Here is a 17,288-nt window from a genome sequence, read left to right as displayed (position 1 = left end):
GACACTTCCTAGCTGTGGGACCTTGGGCATGTGACTTTGCCTCTCTGTGCCTCATGTACATTAAACCTCCCTGGAAGGGTTGTGTCAGTGTTGAGATAATTAAAACTGCCCCTGACACATTTCCTGCTCGATCCATGGTAGTTGCTATTATTATTGTCATCATTGTTCTATTTTGAAGAAAGGAGAAGCTATAGAAGAAAAACTGTCATGTGCGGGCAAGGAAGTACTGAGCTAGGTGGGCAGCAGGAGGTCTGGCTTCCAGCCCCTTCTCATGCCAAGATGCTGTGGCATCTTGGGCAAGCCCAGCCTCTCTCTGGGCCTCAATCTCCTCTGTCAAATGAGCTGGTTCAAGACATAATGCTCGAAAACCTTTCAAGAACATGCTAAGGCCGGGTTCCTGGGTTCTGGCTTTCCCAGGGCTCCTCTCTAGATTCCCAGGGCCCCTGGGCACTTCCAGCCATACAGCAGCAGGCTGGTCTCTCGTCTAGGGGGAGGGTGACTGCCTGCGGCCGGGAACCAGAGTGAGGAGGCCACATGCAGTCAAGGCGGGCAGGGGACCCACTCAGCCAGGAAAGCTGGGATCATGGCCCAGGAATCCCAAGACTCCTGCCTGGTGGTGTGGAAGCTGTTAGGAGAATGAGCTGCCAGCTGGAGGGCACTGCGGGCCTGCGCATGCTCTGCTGGGGCGGGTGTGGCGGGGAGGGCTGGGTGGGTGCTTCTAGAGGCCTCTTCTCCCAACTGAGCATCTCTGGGTAGAGGGTGGAGGGGGGAAGTGCAGACTCACCTTCTCGCCCGGTTGACCCTTTACTCCCTGAGGCAGCCACAGGTAGTGCAGGGCAGAGGGAAGAAAGAGGGAGGGAGAGAAAAAGAAAGGATGAGAGAGAGGCGCTGACACAAGAATCATGTTAATGGCACAGCAACCAAACAGAAGACATCACCATGAAATAAGAAACACAACAAAACACAGATGCCAACACACGCCAGGCCCCGCGTCCAACAGGCACAGTGTGTGGAAGCTGTGGCCACACCCTGCTCCTGCCCCTCCGCTGTTCCTGATAACTGAGAAACAGTGGCTGGGGCTGTAGGAGGCTGGCTCTCTCTCTCTCTCTCTCTCTCTCTCTCTCTCTCTCTCTCTCTCTCTCTGTGTGTGTGTGTGTGTGTGTATGTGTGTGTAGCTACAAGAGAGAAAGAACAAGGGACCTAAATTAGGTGAGAAAATCTGCCCCAAAGGCCATGGCCCAGCCAGTGAGTCAATGGGGATAGAGGCAGGCCAGGGAGAATTTCCCAAGAACCTTCTGCAATGGTGGACTCTAGGAGCTTTGAAAGTCTATCTGGGCATCATGTACAAAGCTCTGCTACGTAGGACAAGCCCAGAGCTGTTAGGGCCGGTCAGGCCACAGGGGGATGAAGAGGCAGGGAGACATCAGTGGACAGAATAAGGCATGTACCTGCAAGGCAGGAGGATGGGTCGGGATGCAGAGGAGATGGGCAGTGGCCAAAGGTCCCTTGTAAGTACAGTGACCATTGGATGGGCAGCTCCAACTCAGCGTTCCCAATAGACCAGTGGCGCCACCTCTGGCGGAGCCTGGGAATGACCCAGGAATTTCAAGGTCCTTATCAGGTGGCTCATGCCAGGACCCCCAGCTGGCAGCCAAATGGGCCCATTGCCACATTGAAAATAGCACCAGCAGCATGAAGCCCCAAAGTAGCTTTGCCCAGGAGGAAGTAAGAGGTGTCCTGTGGTTCCTCACAGCTGTGGGTCAAGATAAACTCAGATGGGCACTTGGGGGGATGTCCTCAAGGCACAAAAGAGTAGGATGGGAGGTGGGAGGTACCACTTTGAGGTTGGCAGCCTTGCCTGCATGCCAGCGGTTGCATTCAGGCAGAGGATCCCAAGGCTTACCTATAAGGGCTAATGACAGTGGGGGAACTGGTTTGGGGACAAATGCCAACTCCATCCCCATCGTGGGTAAATTGAGTTTCAACATCCTCATCTATAAAATGGGGTTCCAATGGGCTGTGGTGGAGGATGTGCCCGGCGGGAGCCCAAACACAGTAAGCATCTGAGAAAGGATGGTGGGGTACTGTTCCCCTGCTCTGAAAAGAGTTCAGTGACTGCTTGGGTGGGCTCAGGGTTTAGCAGTTAGAGAACTGAAGCAGAGGGCCAGGGCCAGGCAGAGCCACCGCATTCTGGGCTGGAATCAGTGGGAGAGCCTCCTGCAGGTGGCTCAGGGCTTCCAGCCCCTACATCTTGATGAACGGGCCACAAGTGGACCCCGGGCAGCTCAATGCTTGGTGCCATGGCACACTCGTCCTGAACTCTGGACTAGCTCAGGCCTCTGGGGCTTCAGCTGCAGGCCCAGACCCTCCTTGTGGCTCTGATGCTATGGGTGCATTGCCAGGGTCAAGAGCACAAGTTTGGAGTCTGGGTGTCTGGGTTAAAGTCACTACTCAGTCCCTGCCTGGCTGTGTGACATTGAGAAAGGTGTTCAAATTCTGAACCTCAATTTTCTCATCTGAAAAGTGGGGATGGAAATGGTGCCTCCTGCATGCAGTTCTTGTGAGGGCTCTATGAACTGATGTATGTGCAGCTATTAGCACAATGCCCAGCATAGAGTTAGCACTTGCAAGGGTTAGCTAGGGTTTGGATGCCTGGTCTCACATGCTCACACCAGGCATGATTCATGCATGAACGCTGTAGCCATGCCCAAAGCTAATCGCAGCCCAGGAAGTGAGGTTCAAGGCAAAGCCAGGAGCGATATGGGGGTGGTGGTATCCACGGTGATGGGAATGCCTGGGGGGGCAATTTGGGGGTTGAGGCTGGTGCTGGTGGGATATCAGGAGCCACGGTAGAGCGTCTCAGCCATACACGCCCTAGACCTGGCTGTGCGGCGGTGGGGCCAGTGCATGCCATCGCTGTCTCAGGCTCTGTCTTCCTAGCCTTCTGGAGACCATTATCAGCCTGAGGTTGCTAGGAAAATTCCTGGTGCCAGGACCTCGGGGACCAGTGCCAGCCTTCCCGTTTCTGGGAAACACTCTCCCTTTCATCCATTCTCATCTCCCTTTCTCTCTCTCTCTCTCTCTTTTTTTTTTTGACCAGGAAAATTTTCATGCTCAGCCTCCAGGCAAAGATTTGGAGGTATTGCCTAGAACCAGGCCTTGTCTTCACCATCTCATATACAGAAGATACCTCTGCAAACTTTGGCTCCACTGAAGGGTGGTTGCAGGAGCAGCTATTCATCTGAGGGCGAGTTGCCTGCTTGGGGGTGGCAGGACGGCGAACTCTCAGTGCTGAGGCTCCAGCCTCACCCTGCCACCTAATAGGTCATCAGCAAGAAGCTTTTTATAAATGCAACTTTTCTTGGATTTTTTTTTTGTATGTGTGTAATAATTCTCTGCCAAGCACTGTAGTCCCAGTGCATCCACAGGACACATATTCTAAGATACCCAGTAGATGTCTTGGAATGTAGCTAAGTATTAGAGTACTTGTCTAGCCTGTGTAAGCTCTGGGTTCAATCCTCAGTACCACCAAAAGAAAAAAAAAAAAAAAGGCTGGGATTGCAGGTTCGAGGACAGCCTTAGCAAGTACTGAGATTCTCATTACCTAGCAAAATAAAAATAAAATAGGTCTGGGATGTAGCTCAGGGTTAGAATTTCCCTAGATTCAATCCCCAGTGCCTCCCCCACCACAGAAGTTATGTGAATATGGCCTTTTTCTCAAAACACTGTATTATACTTAGCAATCCTTCTGGACCATGGTTGACCACAGAAACTGACTGCAGATAAGGATGAGCTACTGTAAAGTCTAATTATGAAGTATGAAGACTGGATAAAATCTCTTTCCTTCTCTCTCCCCGCCCCTCCCTGAAGCCGCCCCTTTCCTTGGGGACACAGTGGACAGCGCTTTGCCATGGTTTGGAGGACAGGCCAGCACAGGGAAGCGAGCGATGACCACCGAGCAGGTATCAACGGGCCAACTCACCACGCGTCCAGGCATCCCGATGGCACCTTTGTCCCCCTGATGAAGGAGTGTAAACAATCAGATGGAGCTGGAGCCAGCCAGTGTGTCCCACAGGCTCGGCGTGCACCTGGTTTGGGGCACAGCCATCCTACTTGGCATGGGCAGCTGAGACACATCCTGGATGATGTCCAAGCATCATGGGGATGAGCCTCCCAGGTGACCCCGCAGACTATTCAGTAAGTGGCCATGCCTATGGAGCAGGCACTCAGGTGTGGTGTGGTGAGTGCTCAAGCAGGAGCCTGGTCCTAGCCTGGGCCTCACTTTCCCTGTGTGTTTCCAAGGCCCTTCCTCCCTTAGACCTCTGCTGTTGCAACCCATGCCAGGGAGGGCCAGAGCATGCCCTATTGTCACCATCAACTTCAAGAGTGAGGTGACCGGTAGCTCCTGTATGACAGATGGGTGAATCATTTGCCCAGGTCTGTCTGCCAGAGCCTTAGTGCCTGTTTCTCTCCTACCCCTCCCTCTGTGCAGGCCATGGATGGAATCCTCCTCCTCCTCCTCCTCCTCCTCCTCCTCCTCCTCCTCCTCCTCCTCCTCCTCCTCCTCCTTCTCCTCTTCCTTTCTGCCACTTCCACCATGGGCAAAAAGGCCCGTGAACCATGTGGATTCAGCCATATCATGAGTTTCAGATGCTCAGAGGAAGCTGCTTTGTTTTGTAGCCAGGGTTACATCTTCTCACTCTGGAAATCTGCTTATTAAGTTTTATTTCTCCCCACTTTGGTAGAAAATATTTTTTTGCAATCATATGAATGCAGACATCATAAAATCTAGGGTGGAGCCTGGAAGGACAGTGCAGAAAATAAGGTCATGTTTATACAGCCTTCTAGGCAGGAGAGAACCGTGTTCCTGTACTCCCCTGAAATACGTGGGCATTTCTGGGGCGACTCTGCATGTACTGACCCCACTGGGGCAAAGTTTCTGGAAGGACAATTGGCATCCCAAGTGTATGTGAGAATGGTACTCAGCTCTGAAAGTAGGCTCCTGTTATACCTACGTTGTCAAGATCGATGGTGTCTTGGAGTAAGGCATTCTGTCTCTGCTCAAAAATGGCAAGGTAGAAGTGCAGGTTATAAGCACTGACTGTTTCTCTAATTCCCCTGAGCACTGGCTTGGTTGAATGGGTGTTCAACCCTGTGGGTTGCTGGGAGGATCCCAGGAGACAATGTCTCTAGAAAGCTTACCCAGGGCCTGGCTCTTGGTAAGCATTGCGTAACCTGCATCTACTAGTGTTGCACCCAGCAAAGCCACAGGCAAGTGTGTAGAATGAGCAGGTCTGTGTTTCACCCCTTTGCATTTCATAACGGCGCCAGCATCAGTGAATCTGCTCATAGGTCACTCCCAGGTTCCTTCATGTGGAAGCATAGGCAGGACTGTGCCGCAGGACCTGAAATCTCTCCTGCCTGCTGAGAACCTGGGCCAGTGCTGGCTGTTGGCTGTGTCATCCTCACAGTCTGCTTGTCTTGGGCTTTTGAATCGTATTTCAGGATGTGCATTTTGGATTCCTTTTCATTTCTTTTTTTAAAGAGCTAATGTTCTTTGCAGCCCTGGCCATAAAAAGCTCAGGTTAGGGAGAGGCATGGAATGGCCAGAGCCTGGAAACTCTGCAGCAGTCCCTGCTCTCTGAATGCTTTTTAAAGGTGAACATTGTGAGAAAAAAACAAAGTCTGCCCACGTCCTCTTTGGTTATATGTTTTTCCCTCCTTGGATTTCACAGGACCTATTCACTGTCCTGCTTTGGTCCATGGCTCTTACTCTTTGGGAGAGTTTCCACTTTCAAGGCTGAACATCCTCCCACAGGCGTTTCATTGAGAAAGTCAATGCTGGGTATGAATTCTAGAAGCTGATGAATTCGTGAAATGGCCATAGTATAATTCATGTCTAAAAAGGTAAGAGGGATGCATAGAATGGTCTGGAATCCAACGGATGCAACTTTGAATAGAGAGAGACAGGGCAGGCAGGTGACGCCCTGAGTTGCTGATCTAAGGGCCCACAGTATCCATGCCCGGCATTCGTCCCATCTATCCAGGCCTGCCGATGTCCTAGAAGACTTTGAAGATGGTTCTCCAATGTCAAGCATGGAAATACCAGTGTGGAAGGGTGTGATAAGACAGGCCTCGAAAGGTCTACCACTGAAGTGTGGACAGTTGGATACTGTATTTGACCTCTCTGAGTCTCAGTTTCCTCATCTCTAAAATGGATGTAATAACACCCACTTCACTAAGTTGCTGAACAAGTCAAGTGTGAAGATTGATTAGCATAGTGCCTGGTCCTATTAAAGTTTCAATAAGAGTTGGTTGTATTATTTCTACTTGTGTTCCTAAGTTTCCCTGATGACTTGGCACAACCTTTCCAGAATTCAGAAATGGACATTGAGCCCACTCTTTTACCAGAGGGCATAAAAGAGGGGGAGCAGTGGTTTGAATGTTAGCTGTTACGAATAAGGATCCTAGTGAGCTGTGGCTTGCCAGCCCCGTTGGCCCCACATCACAGGACCGTAAGCGCAGACCCGAGTTCCGGCACTGAAGGGTCCGCTGCTGGGATCTGCCTGCCCGATGCCCCACAAGGGGCACCAAGAGCCACAGCTGCAGCTGCAGGCTTCAGATATTCTCCAAGGCACCAAGTAGAGGGACCTGGGAGTGGGCTTCACCCAAGCTATAGATTTGAGAGACCTGGAGAAGAACCAGCTACCCAGCCCAGCCAGCCCAGGGATTGAGAAGAATAGCCAGGGTTGCCCAATGCTGGAATGCTTGTCTAGTATGTAAGGAGGCCTGGGCTAACTCCCAGTATCACAATAAATAAATAAATAAATCACAGGAGAGAGAAGCAGAAGAGAGAAGAAATTAACAGAAGTTACTTACCGGGAGTCCAGGTCTTCCAGTAGGGCCCTGAAATGAAGGGGTGAAGGGTGAAGGTCGGTGTATTGGCATAGCTGACCTTTCAATACAGCCCCAGTCAGTGGTGTGACGTTGGGATCTGTGCTTTCTGATATCCTGTTATTTTATGAACGAAAGGAGGGCAGGGCCTTGATCACTAGACCTCCTTTCAGTTCTAGCAAGTATCCATCCATCCATCCATCCATCCATCCATCCATCCATGCATCCATCCATCCATCCATCCATCCATCCATCCATGCATCCATACGTACAGAAAACCAGCTATCCAGGGTCTCTTGCACACCAGGCCCAGGCTGGGAGCAGGAAACAGAAAGACAAGAACGTCCTTCTAGTGACTCAAGGGTCACTGGCTGTGGGTCTTGCCAGTGTGGTCCTCTCTGAGCCTTGCTGCTCTGCTCAGGGCAGTATTCCGTCCACCGCTCAGCCATGCTGGCCTGGCCTAGGAAAGGGTGGAGTGGGCGTCAGGGCTTGGTCTTCCCTGTCTCACCACACACGGAGTGCCTGCTACCCACCTGCACGCTCCTGCTGGACCTGCTACATCTGAGCCAATGACCCATGACCCAGGCGAAGTGCAGGGGCACCTCCCCAGAAGACCCCGAGGGAGGAAGTGCAACTGACCAGTCAGACCACTCACTCCATGATGGGTCAGGACTGGGTGGCAGGCAGGGAGGCTGGGGCTCAGCACATGTGGAGGCCCCTGAGGCTAAAAGAACCTGTGTTCACTGACCACCACTCTGTCTTTCTCGAATCCATTGTTCATAACATTGTGCATAGCACCGGCCTGGTTTCCCTTCCACAGACCCTGCTGTCGCCTACAGCATCTCTCTTCCCACAGAGGAAAGGCAGAGTAGGGGGTGGGGGGCTTAGGTGTCCTTGGAAGACAAGCTCGGCCTGTGTAGGGCCGCGGAGGCAGTCAGGTGGCACTGGGAATAGGCTGTCCCCTCTGTCCCGTGTCAGTGGGGGCCAGGGAGGTCCTTGAGAGGCACTAAGCAATGACCCTCATGGGACCAGGACTCATCCTCATCCCTGTCACACTGCATGACTTTGCCCCATAGCAGAGACGTGAGCTCCAGAGGCGGGAGGTCCCTTCTCCTTCACAAATGTGCCCCAGTGCCTGAGTAGGGCTGAGCTCCTGGTCAGCCTCAATATCATCTGCAAATGAGTCTCCTTTTTGCAGACCCCCTTGAAGACAGCTCAGGTGTTGGGACTCCCCATCACGCCAGAGATTCAGGGCTAAGCCCTCCTCCGTCCCCCCTGCCTGACCTCTACTGCCAGAGAGCGGGCCAAAGGGGGGACAGCGACCTCCCCACTGTGCAGCAATGGCCAGGGTGGGAGTTTCTGACTTCACAGAGTGGATCTACCCTGAATTGGAATTAAAAAAAAAAGCATCTACTTACTCCTGCATACATCATCTAGGTCATGCAACATACAAGAGGGACTTATCTCAGTTCCCAGGACCAGGAAAAGCTATGCTTCACCAAGCCACAGGTGTCTTCTTACCTACTATAGCCCGAGTCTCAAAATACAAAACAAAACAAACAAAAAGGCCTTCTGCTTTCCTCCTTCCTCTGACCACCAGGGAGCTCAAAATCAAGTACTCCTGCCTCTGCTCTTCCTTCCCCACCCCCATTCCTTTATCTAGTTTATAAATCCCCCCTCAGAATGGGGGGGACTTTGAAATAAACAAAATAATACATTAATAATAATTTACAGAATAACAATTTTCTCCTAAAAATTAAAGGCCTACAAGAAACTTTTGGAGAATCATGTAGGGAACCCCTCTGTTCCTAGTACAAAATGAGTTATTTATGCTAAGTGGAAAAATACATACAGACATGTATAATATTCATATATACGTATGTTCCTCAAAACACCAAAATGAGGCAGATACTGTTACTATTCCCATTTCATAGGTGAGGAAACTGAGGCAGGGAGAGGTTAAATAGCTTGCCAGGTCACGCAGCTGGGAGCAGCAGTGCCAGTACTGGTGCTGGTAACCACAGTGTGATTAAAAACCCAACAGCGTTTCACACAGAAAATGTCACCTTGTGTTTCCACAAGAATCAAGTTCAATCAGGTCTGGCAGCTGACATAGAATATTTCCCTATATTCCTCCAGAGAAAGAAAAATTCCTGCTTCCCTTGGTCATCTGTTTGAATATCACTATTTCCATTATTAAGAAATCTAGCCCAGGCATGGCTGATAGACGTCAGCTGCAGCACTCTCTCTGATGGATTCTGAGTGACTGGCTGAAGGATTATGGTAATTGATTAGCAATGTCTGGCTTGGGCACAAAGGGTAGGGCAGTGGTGGCCTCCAATTTGCTACTGCTTCAGCGGTTCCTGTGCAACATGAGTCCATCCTCCATGGTTGTGTGGCCCTCTTGTGCCCACTGGAACTTGGCTTGTCCAATTGGAGGACAGAGACCAGCCCTGAGATTCACCCAGAGGGCAGCAGACAGGAATCAGGCCAGCCCTTGCCTCTGGCCACCAGCATCCTTCTTTTGCAGGAAGTGGAGAGAGCAGGGCTGATAAGGACCCCCAGCTGGCCAGCGTCCCACTCCCTTCTCTTCTTGCCTTGCAGCTTCAGCCAGTGCTGGGCACATGTCTGGGCTCCTTCTCTGGGCCAGGCTCCCTGGGCCCTCTCCCTCGCTCCCTGGTGGTCAGACGGGCAGGGATCTTGAGCAGAGACTCATACCCCCTTCTCACTTGCTCCTTTGCCACAGACGCCAGAGCAGCAGTGACCATCCTGGCTGGGAACTGCGTTGGGTCAGGCCAGCATGAACTCTCAGAATGCTAAATTGCTGTTGAGGGATATCAGAGCTGATGCCCCTTGGATAAGCCCCAGGGGCCTTGTCCTGGGGACTCTGTGTGAAGGAGGCCCTAGGAGGTGGGAGGTGAGGAGGACTCTTTTGGTTTCATAAAGAAAAAAAAAAACCCAACAACACATCAAGACAGGGGGACATGCAGCCCAGGAGCCCAGTTCCAGCAGGTGGTCTGTGCCAAGTTCCCTATGGCAGTTTATTTTGGAAGATGGATGACAGGAATTGAGATCCGACATCCCAAATGTGCCATGATAAATCACTCCTCTTTTCAAGGAACGACAGGGTTTTCCTCTCTCACTGTGACCTGTCAGTCAGGGGGGCTCAGCAGGATCCTCAACACGAGTTGGAGGGCATTTGAGGCCATAGATGAAATATTAAGTAATGGTCTCACTAAACACCAGGCAGGCTGTTCTCACATGTACAGATAGAGAGAAAAATGACTATGGAAATGATTTCTCCGAGTGAGGGATGATAGGGTAGGTTTCAACAACCTTGAGAAAGATCTGATGCCAGGGCTTGGGCCTTTCAACTCCGATCTCCAGCTCCCCCAGCGCCCTCTGGGTCTTTTGTTAGGATATCAAATGCTGTCCCTCAAAGAACACGTGCTCCTACTTTCTGGATCCATTATCTCAGGGAGTCTGGGAGACAGTCTCCTTGGGCTCTTCTCGGGTTCTTTGGAAATGGCCCGGCTCCCCCGCCCACCCTGGGAGTGAGGCCCAGGAAAAAGAGCAGCTTGCTACCTCTAATTCATGTGTTGTCTCCCGGCTGACATTCCTCTAGTTCACAATCGTCACCAGCTCCACCTGCCCCAAGAGACTTGGGCAGAATGGGAGTCCCCCACCCAGGGGCCTACACCTCAAGTGCTCCTGGGCAGCCCACACTTGGCGGCTCCTTGACCTGCTTTCTGTACCGGCAGGAGCCTTTCAAGGGACAGGATGAGCAGGGGCGTGCTCTTTCTTCTTTCTAGTACCTGCTTCTTCTTTGACCTCACTTGTTTCTTTGGGGGACAAAGGAGCTGGTTGCTGGCCAGCCTTTCAGCATGAAATCAAAGCCTGCTTTGCTTCGGGCAGCCATTGTCTTGCCCTACAGGGGCACAGAGGCGTGTGGAAAACAAAATATGGGCCTCTTTCCCTGGAGGCCAGGAGAACATTCTGGAGGGACCCCACAGAAGCAGTCTGCATCGGGACCGCCAGGAAGACAGTAGGGGCTGGCTGGCAGAGCCCCACCCAGCACCGTGTTACCCGTAGACGACAGAGCCTTTCAGATGCACGAGAGCCAGCCGCGGTGAGTACTTACAGGAGGACCTGAAAGAGACAGAGAGAATGCCCAGGTCAGTGGCACTGCCGACAGCACGGGAGGCGGGAGGCCCCTTAGAAGCGGAATCCAAGAACCCTTCTGCGCAGGGATTTCCATCTGGTCTTCAGAGTTTGTATTTTCCTGGCTCACTTTCACCAACATAATCTCTTCCCTCTTTATTTCATCTCCATGTTTTCATTGTTGGATGGGAAACCCAGAGGTCTGGGCCTCAGAATCAGCCCTGCGGGGCACTAAAGCGTGGTCCCCAGGCCTCAATTTCCTGCCCCACCAAACGGGCTTCTCAGGACCTGCCCAAACTTATGTTCCAGGTCGCTTTACAGAGCACAGGGCAGCGGGCACCAGAGCACACCGAGAAGAGCCAAATAACAGAACCTGGCTGGGGAGTGGCGCACGCCTGTGATCCCAATATTTCAGAAGCCCGGACAGGAGAATCACGGGTCCGAGGTCAGCTTCAACATCTTAGCAAGACCCTCAGCAACTTAGCGAGATCCTGTTTCAAAATTACAAAACTAAAAAATGGCTGGAGGTGTAGCTCAGAGGTAGAATGCTCCTGGGTTCATTCCTCAGTACACACACAAATAAAAAAAGAAATTAAAAACAAGTAACAGCACCTGAAGAGATCAGGATTGTTCACCCACAGTCCTCAGGAGGCTTCCCAGGACATGCAATAGACAATGAGCAGGAAGGAGCGGGGCGGGGCCAGCTTCTCCCCCCCCACCCCACCCACCAATGTGCCTGATCCCTATCGGCCGCCCCGTTTCTATTCCAAGGTGCACCAGGCGCCTTGCCCTCCCAGGTCTGCCGGCCACAGCTGCCTGCTTGACGCCCACCTCTTGGCCTCCTGCCCACCCCTCTCGTCCCTTTCTTCTGTATCCACTCTGCCTCCTATAGCCTGTGGACCCCAGCACCGGCCCCTATCTCATTACTGGCAACAGCCAAGAATTATACATGCAAGTGTTCAGAGGAGGGAGCAAAAAAGAGTGGGGGCCCGGACAAAGGAAGGTAGAGAAAGCAGCTTGCTGCAGTAAGGGACCTGAAGGCAGTAACCCTGGGCTGGGGTTCCCAGCTGGGCCTGTGCGTCCGCCCAGCCCTGGTGACCTGGCCACGGCAGCTTAGCCCTACTCCTGTGCTTCTCTCATGCTCGGCCAAGAAGGGCCGTATGTCCCCCTTGCTCCTCACGTTCCCGTTCCCAAGGCAGGCCGGCTCCCTTTGCTCCTCTGCCCTGGTTCCCTTCCAGAGGAAACAGTCTATCTCTCGCTGGCCTCTGTCAAACCATCATGTGAAGGGGGAACAAAATGTTTTGAATTAAAAGCAAAAAAAAAAAGCCAAGAAGTGTAGTGACTGGGCCAGGAAGCCCCAGGCCGGGCGGGCAGGCCTGCACGCAGGGTTCCACAGCAAGCCGGCCGCAGTGTGGGCGGGGGAGGGGAGCATCTGGAACTGATTAGGTCGCGGGGCAGAAAAATGTCACCCAGAATCTGAAAATATCCCTTGAGTGCAGTTTGCCGGAGGGGCCAGCCCAGCTGCAGAGTCCATGTCTCCTGGCCAGGGGACATTGTCCTGGGCACGAGAAGAAGGCTAGTGACAAAGTTCAGCCTGTGGCAATTTGGGGATGGTTCAGCCACATGGAGGGCAGATGCTCGACGCCCGCTGGGCCTGCCGTGACCTGGGTTCCCAGCTCTGGGGAAGGTCCCCAGACCATGGCTAAGCTCTGGTGGCGGCCCTGCCTGTCGTTAGCAATCTCCACTGCAAGGGGAGCTGACGAGGAGAGGGCACTCAGCCAGGTGCCAGGAGAACCGTTTGCTGGGTCCACTCCTGAGGAATGTAAATTCCACTGAGGACTTCCTGGGTTTCTGCATCACCACCATCACCACCTTCGCCGTGCACATCTCTAAGGTCCTTATCAGGTGCCGGGCACAATTCTGAATGTTTTCCATCATAAAGTAGGTTCTATTGTCCCCACCCTGCAGATGAAGAAACTGAGGCAGGAGAAGGATGAGTGTCCCCTGCAGCTAATCAGTTAGTAGCTAGTAGGGCTCCCAACCTCATTGCTATAGTGCCTCTCCCCATGCCGTCACTCAAAAAGCAGCTCAGCCCACCCCCAATTGCCTGCAGACCCACATCCTCCCAGACCTTTCCCTGGGATGCCCATCATGTTTGTCTTCCACTCCTCTTCTCATACTCAACCTACTCATGTCTTTGACAGCTCCTTTGTCTCACAAAGGGAATCTGGCTTTGTCAAGCTCTTCCAAGCTTCCATGACTCCCATCTGTCACTTACAGCAACCTTCAGAAGGAGAAAAGCCCCTACATGCTGACTCCAGAAGAGAATTTAAAAAGAAGGCTTCCAACAGGCTGTGGTGGTGCATGCCTGTAATCCCAGTAATTGGGAGTCTGATACAGGAGGATTGCAAGTTTGAAGCCAACCTCTGCAATTTAGTGAGACTGTTTCAAAATAAAAAAAAATAAAGCCAGGTGAGGTGGAGCACACCTGTAATCCTAGTATTTGGGAGGCTGAGACATGAGATCACAGAGTTGAGGACAGTCTCAGCAAGTGGTGAGATTCTCATCAACCTAGCGAGACCTTGTTTCAAAATAAAAATAAAATAGGGCTGGGGGTGTAGCTTGAAGGTAGAATGCCCCTGGGTTCAATCTCCCTTATCCCCCCAAAATAAAACAATAAAAAATAAAAAGGGCTGGGGGTGCAGCTCAGTGGTAGAGGGTTCCTGAGTTCCACCCCCAGTAATGCAATAAATAAATAAATAGAAATAAATAAAAGGAAGTATTTCTCTATCACAAACACTTTCCCCGTCGGTTTCGGTGATGAGGCTCAGAGTCATTTCCATGGGTCCTCCTGGAAAATCTGCAGGCCCCTTGGGAAATCCAGCTGCTGCCCAGCCCGTATCAACTTTCATCAAACAGGCCTGCAGTGGGGATCCCTGGGATTCAAAGCTTCAGCACCAGCTTCGTGGCTCTAAGGAGGCTGAAGACCCGATGGCTTTGCTAACTCCAGCAGTGCCTCCTTCTCACAGCTTGGTCTCCCACGTAGGCCACAAGGCCACACTCAGTAACGTAGCTATTGGCTGACCCATCACTCTGAACAGGCACCAGAGGAGAGAGCCACCCAGGAATCGCCAAGTCCCATTGTACACACAGAGAAAGAGAAGCCCAGGAGGCAAGTGACCAGTAGCTGCAGGGGTGGGGACAGGGAGGGGGGCCAGAATGAACTCCCCTCCCCTGGGTCTTCTAACAAAAGTGTCCCGTGGCCTGTGGAGTAGGTCTTGGGGAGGAAGAAGCCACATGGACGCCACTGTGACCTGCCCCTGGCCTCAGAAACTGCAGGAAGAATTATTAAGATTGTCTCTAGTACCGGGGGTGGCCCAGTGACCTGCAGCGGGGTTATCAGGAAGGATCCGTGTCAGCTGACCAGTGTGGGACCTTCCGTGTGTCTGTCACCAGCCACCTCAGCCTCCTGCTGTTCTCCCCCAGGGACCGACCCTCTCTACCAAGCAAGGGTGTTCTAAATGGACATGCAGGTGTGGGCCCTGTGAGGAATCCTGGGTGGCTGGCATCGTAGGAATGCCTTTCTTCTAGTTGTTTTTTTTTATATGCCCATGCATTCAATAAACATTTAGGGCTGGGCATGGTGGCACACACTTGTAACCCCAGCATTTGGGAGGCTGAGATAGGAGGATCCGGGTTTGTGGCCAGCCTCAGCTACTTAGTGAGACCCTCTGCAACTCAGTGAGACTCTGTTTCAGAATAAAGAAAATAGGACTGGGGGGTGTAGCTAGAAGGTAGAATGCTCCTGGGTTCCTGGGTTCCATCCCCAGTACCTACTGTGTGTCAATCACTGACCTGGGCTCTGGCTACATAAAGATCAACAACACAGCCGTTGCCCCTAGAGGAAGGAAAACATCATTAGGAAGGTACCGGGAATTGAACCCAGGGGCATTCTCCTTCTGAGATTCCCCCAGTCCTATTTTATTCTTTGTTTTGAAACAGGGTCTCACTAAGTAGTGGAGGGCCTTGCTAAAGATGTCAAGGCTGTCCTCAAACCTATATGATCCTCCTATCTCAGCCTCTCCAGTGCTGGGATTACAAGCGTGCACCACCACACTTGCTTGCAGATATTTCTGATGGTCACGACTGGGAAGGTGCTACTGGGAAGGTGCAGGACAGGAATGATGCTAAATAGACAATGTTCAGGGCCCTCTACAACAAAGACTTTTGGAGCTAAATGTCAGTAGAACTAAAAATGGGGAGCCCTGTGCTGGACCAACAGGACACTCAATACAGTCCCTCCAGCTCACATCCCTGCCCACACCCCCTGCCCAGGCCCCAAGCCTTACTTAATCTGTGGTTTGCCTGCTTTCAGGATTCCATTATTTTATAGCTTTGCCTGTTTTGCCTCTACTCAAGACCTTGTTAGTACAAATAATAATTCATGTTTGGAGCAGTTATTCTGTGCCGGGCGCTATGCTAAGAACTTTATGCACCTTATTTCACTCCATTTGCCTGATGATCCGGTGCAACAGCGGCAATAATTACCACTCCCACCCTGCAGATAAAAAGGCCTAGAGAGCGTAAGGTATGCATCCAGGGCACAGAGCCCATGCATGCCTGCGCTCGAATCCAGGCCTGACACCACCACAGCGGGAACAGAGCTTGGCTCACTGAAGCACAGCCTCTCAGGACTACAGGACTATGGGCCCTGGAGGCCTGAAGGGGGTGTGGGGAGGGGCAAGCAAAGAAACAGCCCCTGCCTCAAAAGCATTGAGGAAGCACTGAGTAACTTCAAGAACCATCTAGAGAAATTTGTCTGCGGCGATGGCCATCAGGGAAGCTGAATGACCTCGGGCCAGTCTCTGGCCTTTGAGGCTGACATCAAAGGGAACATCCAAGCTCTTTCTCTTACAGCCCTGCGGCCAAGACCCTGGCTCTGCGGGGAGGGCCGGGGCACATGTCTGGACTGCCTCCTTCCCCAGAGCAGGATTTCTCAGATGGACAAAGTGCTTCCTCATTGTAGCTCGCCACACGGAAGGGGAGACAGAGGCTATAGGGGGATGTGACTTGCTGATGGATCCGAAACCTAGCCCGGTGCACCCCTCCAGGAACATTGGCCATAGGCAGAGCTTGGAGGGCAGCTGGAGGCTTTAGCTACTTACCCAACAACTGCTCAGACTGGGGGGCACAGTCCTGAGATAGCCTATGGTGTCCTCTTCTTAACTTGGCGCTTGGTGACTTCACTTTGGCAGCTGAAGGCTGGCCACCGTGGGAATATTCACACCATGGAGACTGGCAAAAACTACAAAGCAGACCCACCTCTCACCCCAGAGCGGGTTGTTAAATGTTTGCCAGCGTGCCACAGCTCAGATCTGTGCCGATGATGTCTCTTGGCCACAAGACAACCCCAGACCTTTCCAGCTCAGGTAGATGGAGAGTGACATGTTCTAGGAGATGTGGGCAGCAGTTCACATCACACACACACCTACACCTCCATCCTGCACTTGTGGCAGACATTGTGAATCAATCACAATGACTTTTCCTCTATGAGTCTAGACCGGGCCTCATAGTTCTTTCCAACACAACCACTGTCCATCAAGAGGAGCTGACACTTGAGATGGAACCTAGAACTAGAGCCGGGGACGGGTACAGGGGGCTGGGAGGCTGCAGGTGAAGCCTGAGGGCTCTCTTCTGACTTGGTGGGCAGTAGAGATGGAGGAGGACAGGCTGGGTGCCCTGAACTTCCCAGAGATGCCTCGCATCGGGTGTAGGGACCCAACAAATGGCAGGCCTCTCCTCCCTCTCCTGCCCAGCATTTCAGACTGGAAGAGAGACTGGGAAAGAAGAGCCTGTGATACTCTGCACCCTAGGTCCATGCCCTACACCCAGAGAGTCCTTAGTGGTCTCCACCACTTCCAAGGCCACATCCATGCTGCCGCCATGCCTGTAGCCACTAGAAGGCCACTCTAGTGGCCATTTCCCTGCAAATCCCATGGAACTGGGGTTGCCACTGGTGGCCCTTGGCAAGCCCACCCTGCAGTCTGGAGGCTGTCCCCTTCCTGGCCTCGATCCCCATCTTGTTTGGTGAGGACCTGAGGATGGGCAGGACTAGTGGATGGGGAGGAGGCTCGGATGCCTCACCCAGCACTTTTGGGAAGCTCCTCACTGCAACCTGGGGGCATGCCTGGGTGGCCCACCTCCTTTTTCTTGTCTGCTTTCCCAGCAGCCAT

General features: G+C 52.4%; 1 protein-coding gene across 1 annotated transcript in view; it reads right to left on the bottom strand.

Moving 5' to 3' along the window:
• COL13A1 (collagen type XIII alpha 1 chain) overlaps nt 1-17,288 on the bottom strand; it is a gene marked incomplete at both ends in the record, with an annotated part of 158,418 nt that overhangs the window by 86,428 nt on the left and 54,702 nt on the right. The window contains 3 exons of the mRNA XM_080694674.1: nt 785-811; nt 3,983-4,018; nt 6,880-6,906. Coding sequence (XP_080550800.1) covers nt 785-811; nt 3,983-4,018; nt 6,880-6,906 — 90 coding nt within the window. The remainder of the gene's footprint in view (nt 1-784; nt 812-3,982; nt 4,019-6,879; nt 6,907-17,288) is intronic.

This window comes from Muscardinus avellanarius, assembly GCF_963383645.1.
Source record: "Muscardinus avellanarius genome assembly, chromosome: 4".
Taxonomy (NCBI): domain Eukaryota; kingdom Metazoa; phylum Chordata; class Mammalia; order Rodentia; family Gliridae; genus Muscardinus; species Muscardinus avellanarius.
Note: the sequence above shows the minus strand (reverse complement) of the source record. Positions and strands in the feature narration are given on the sequence as shown.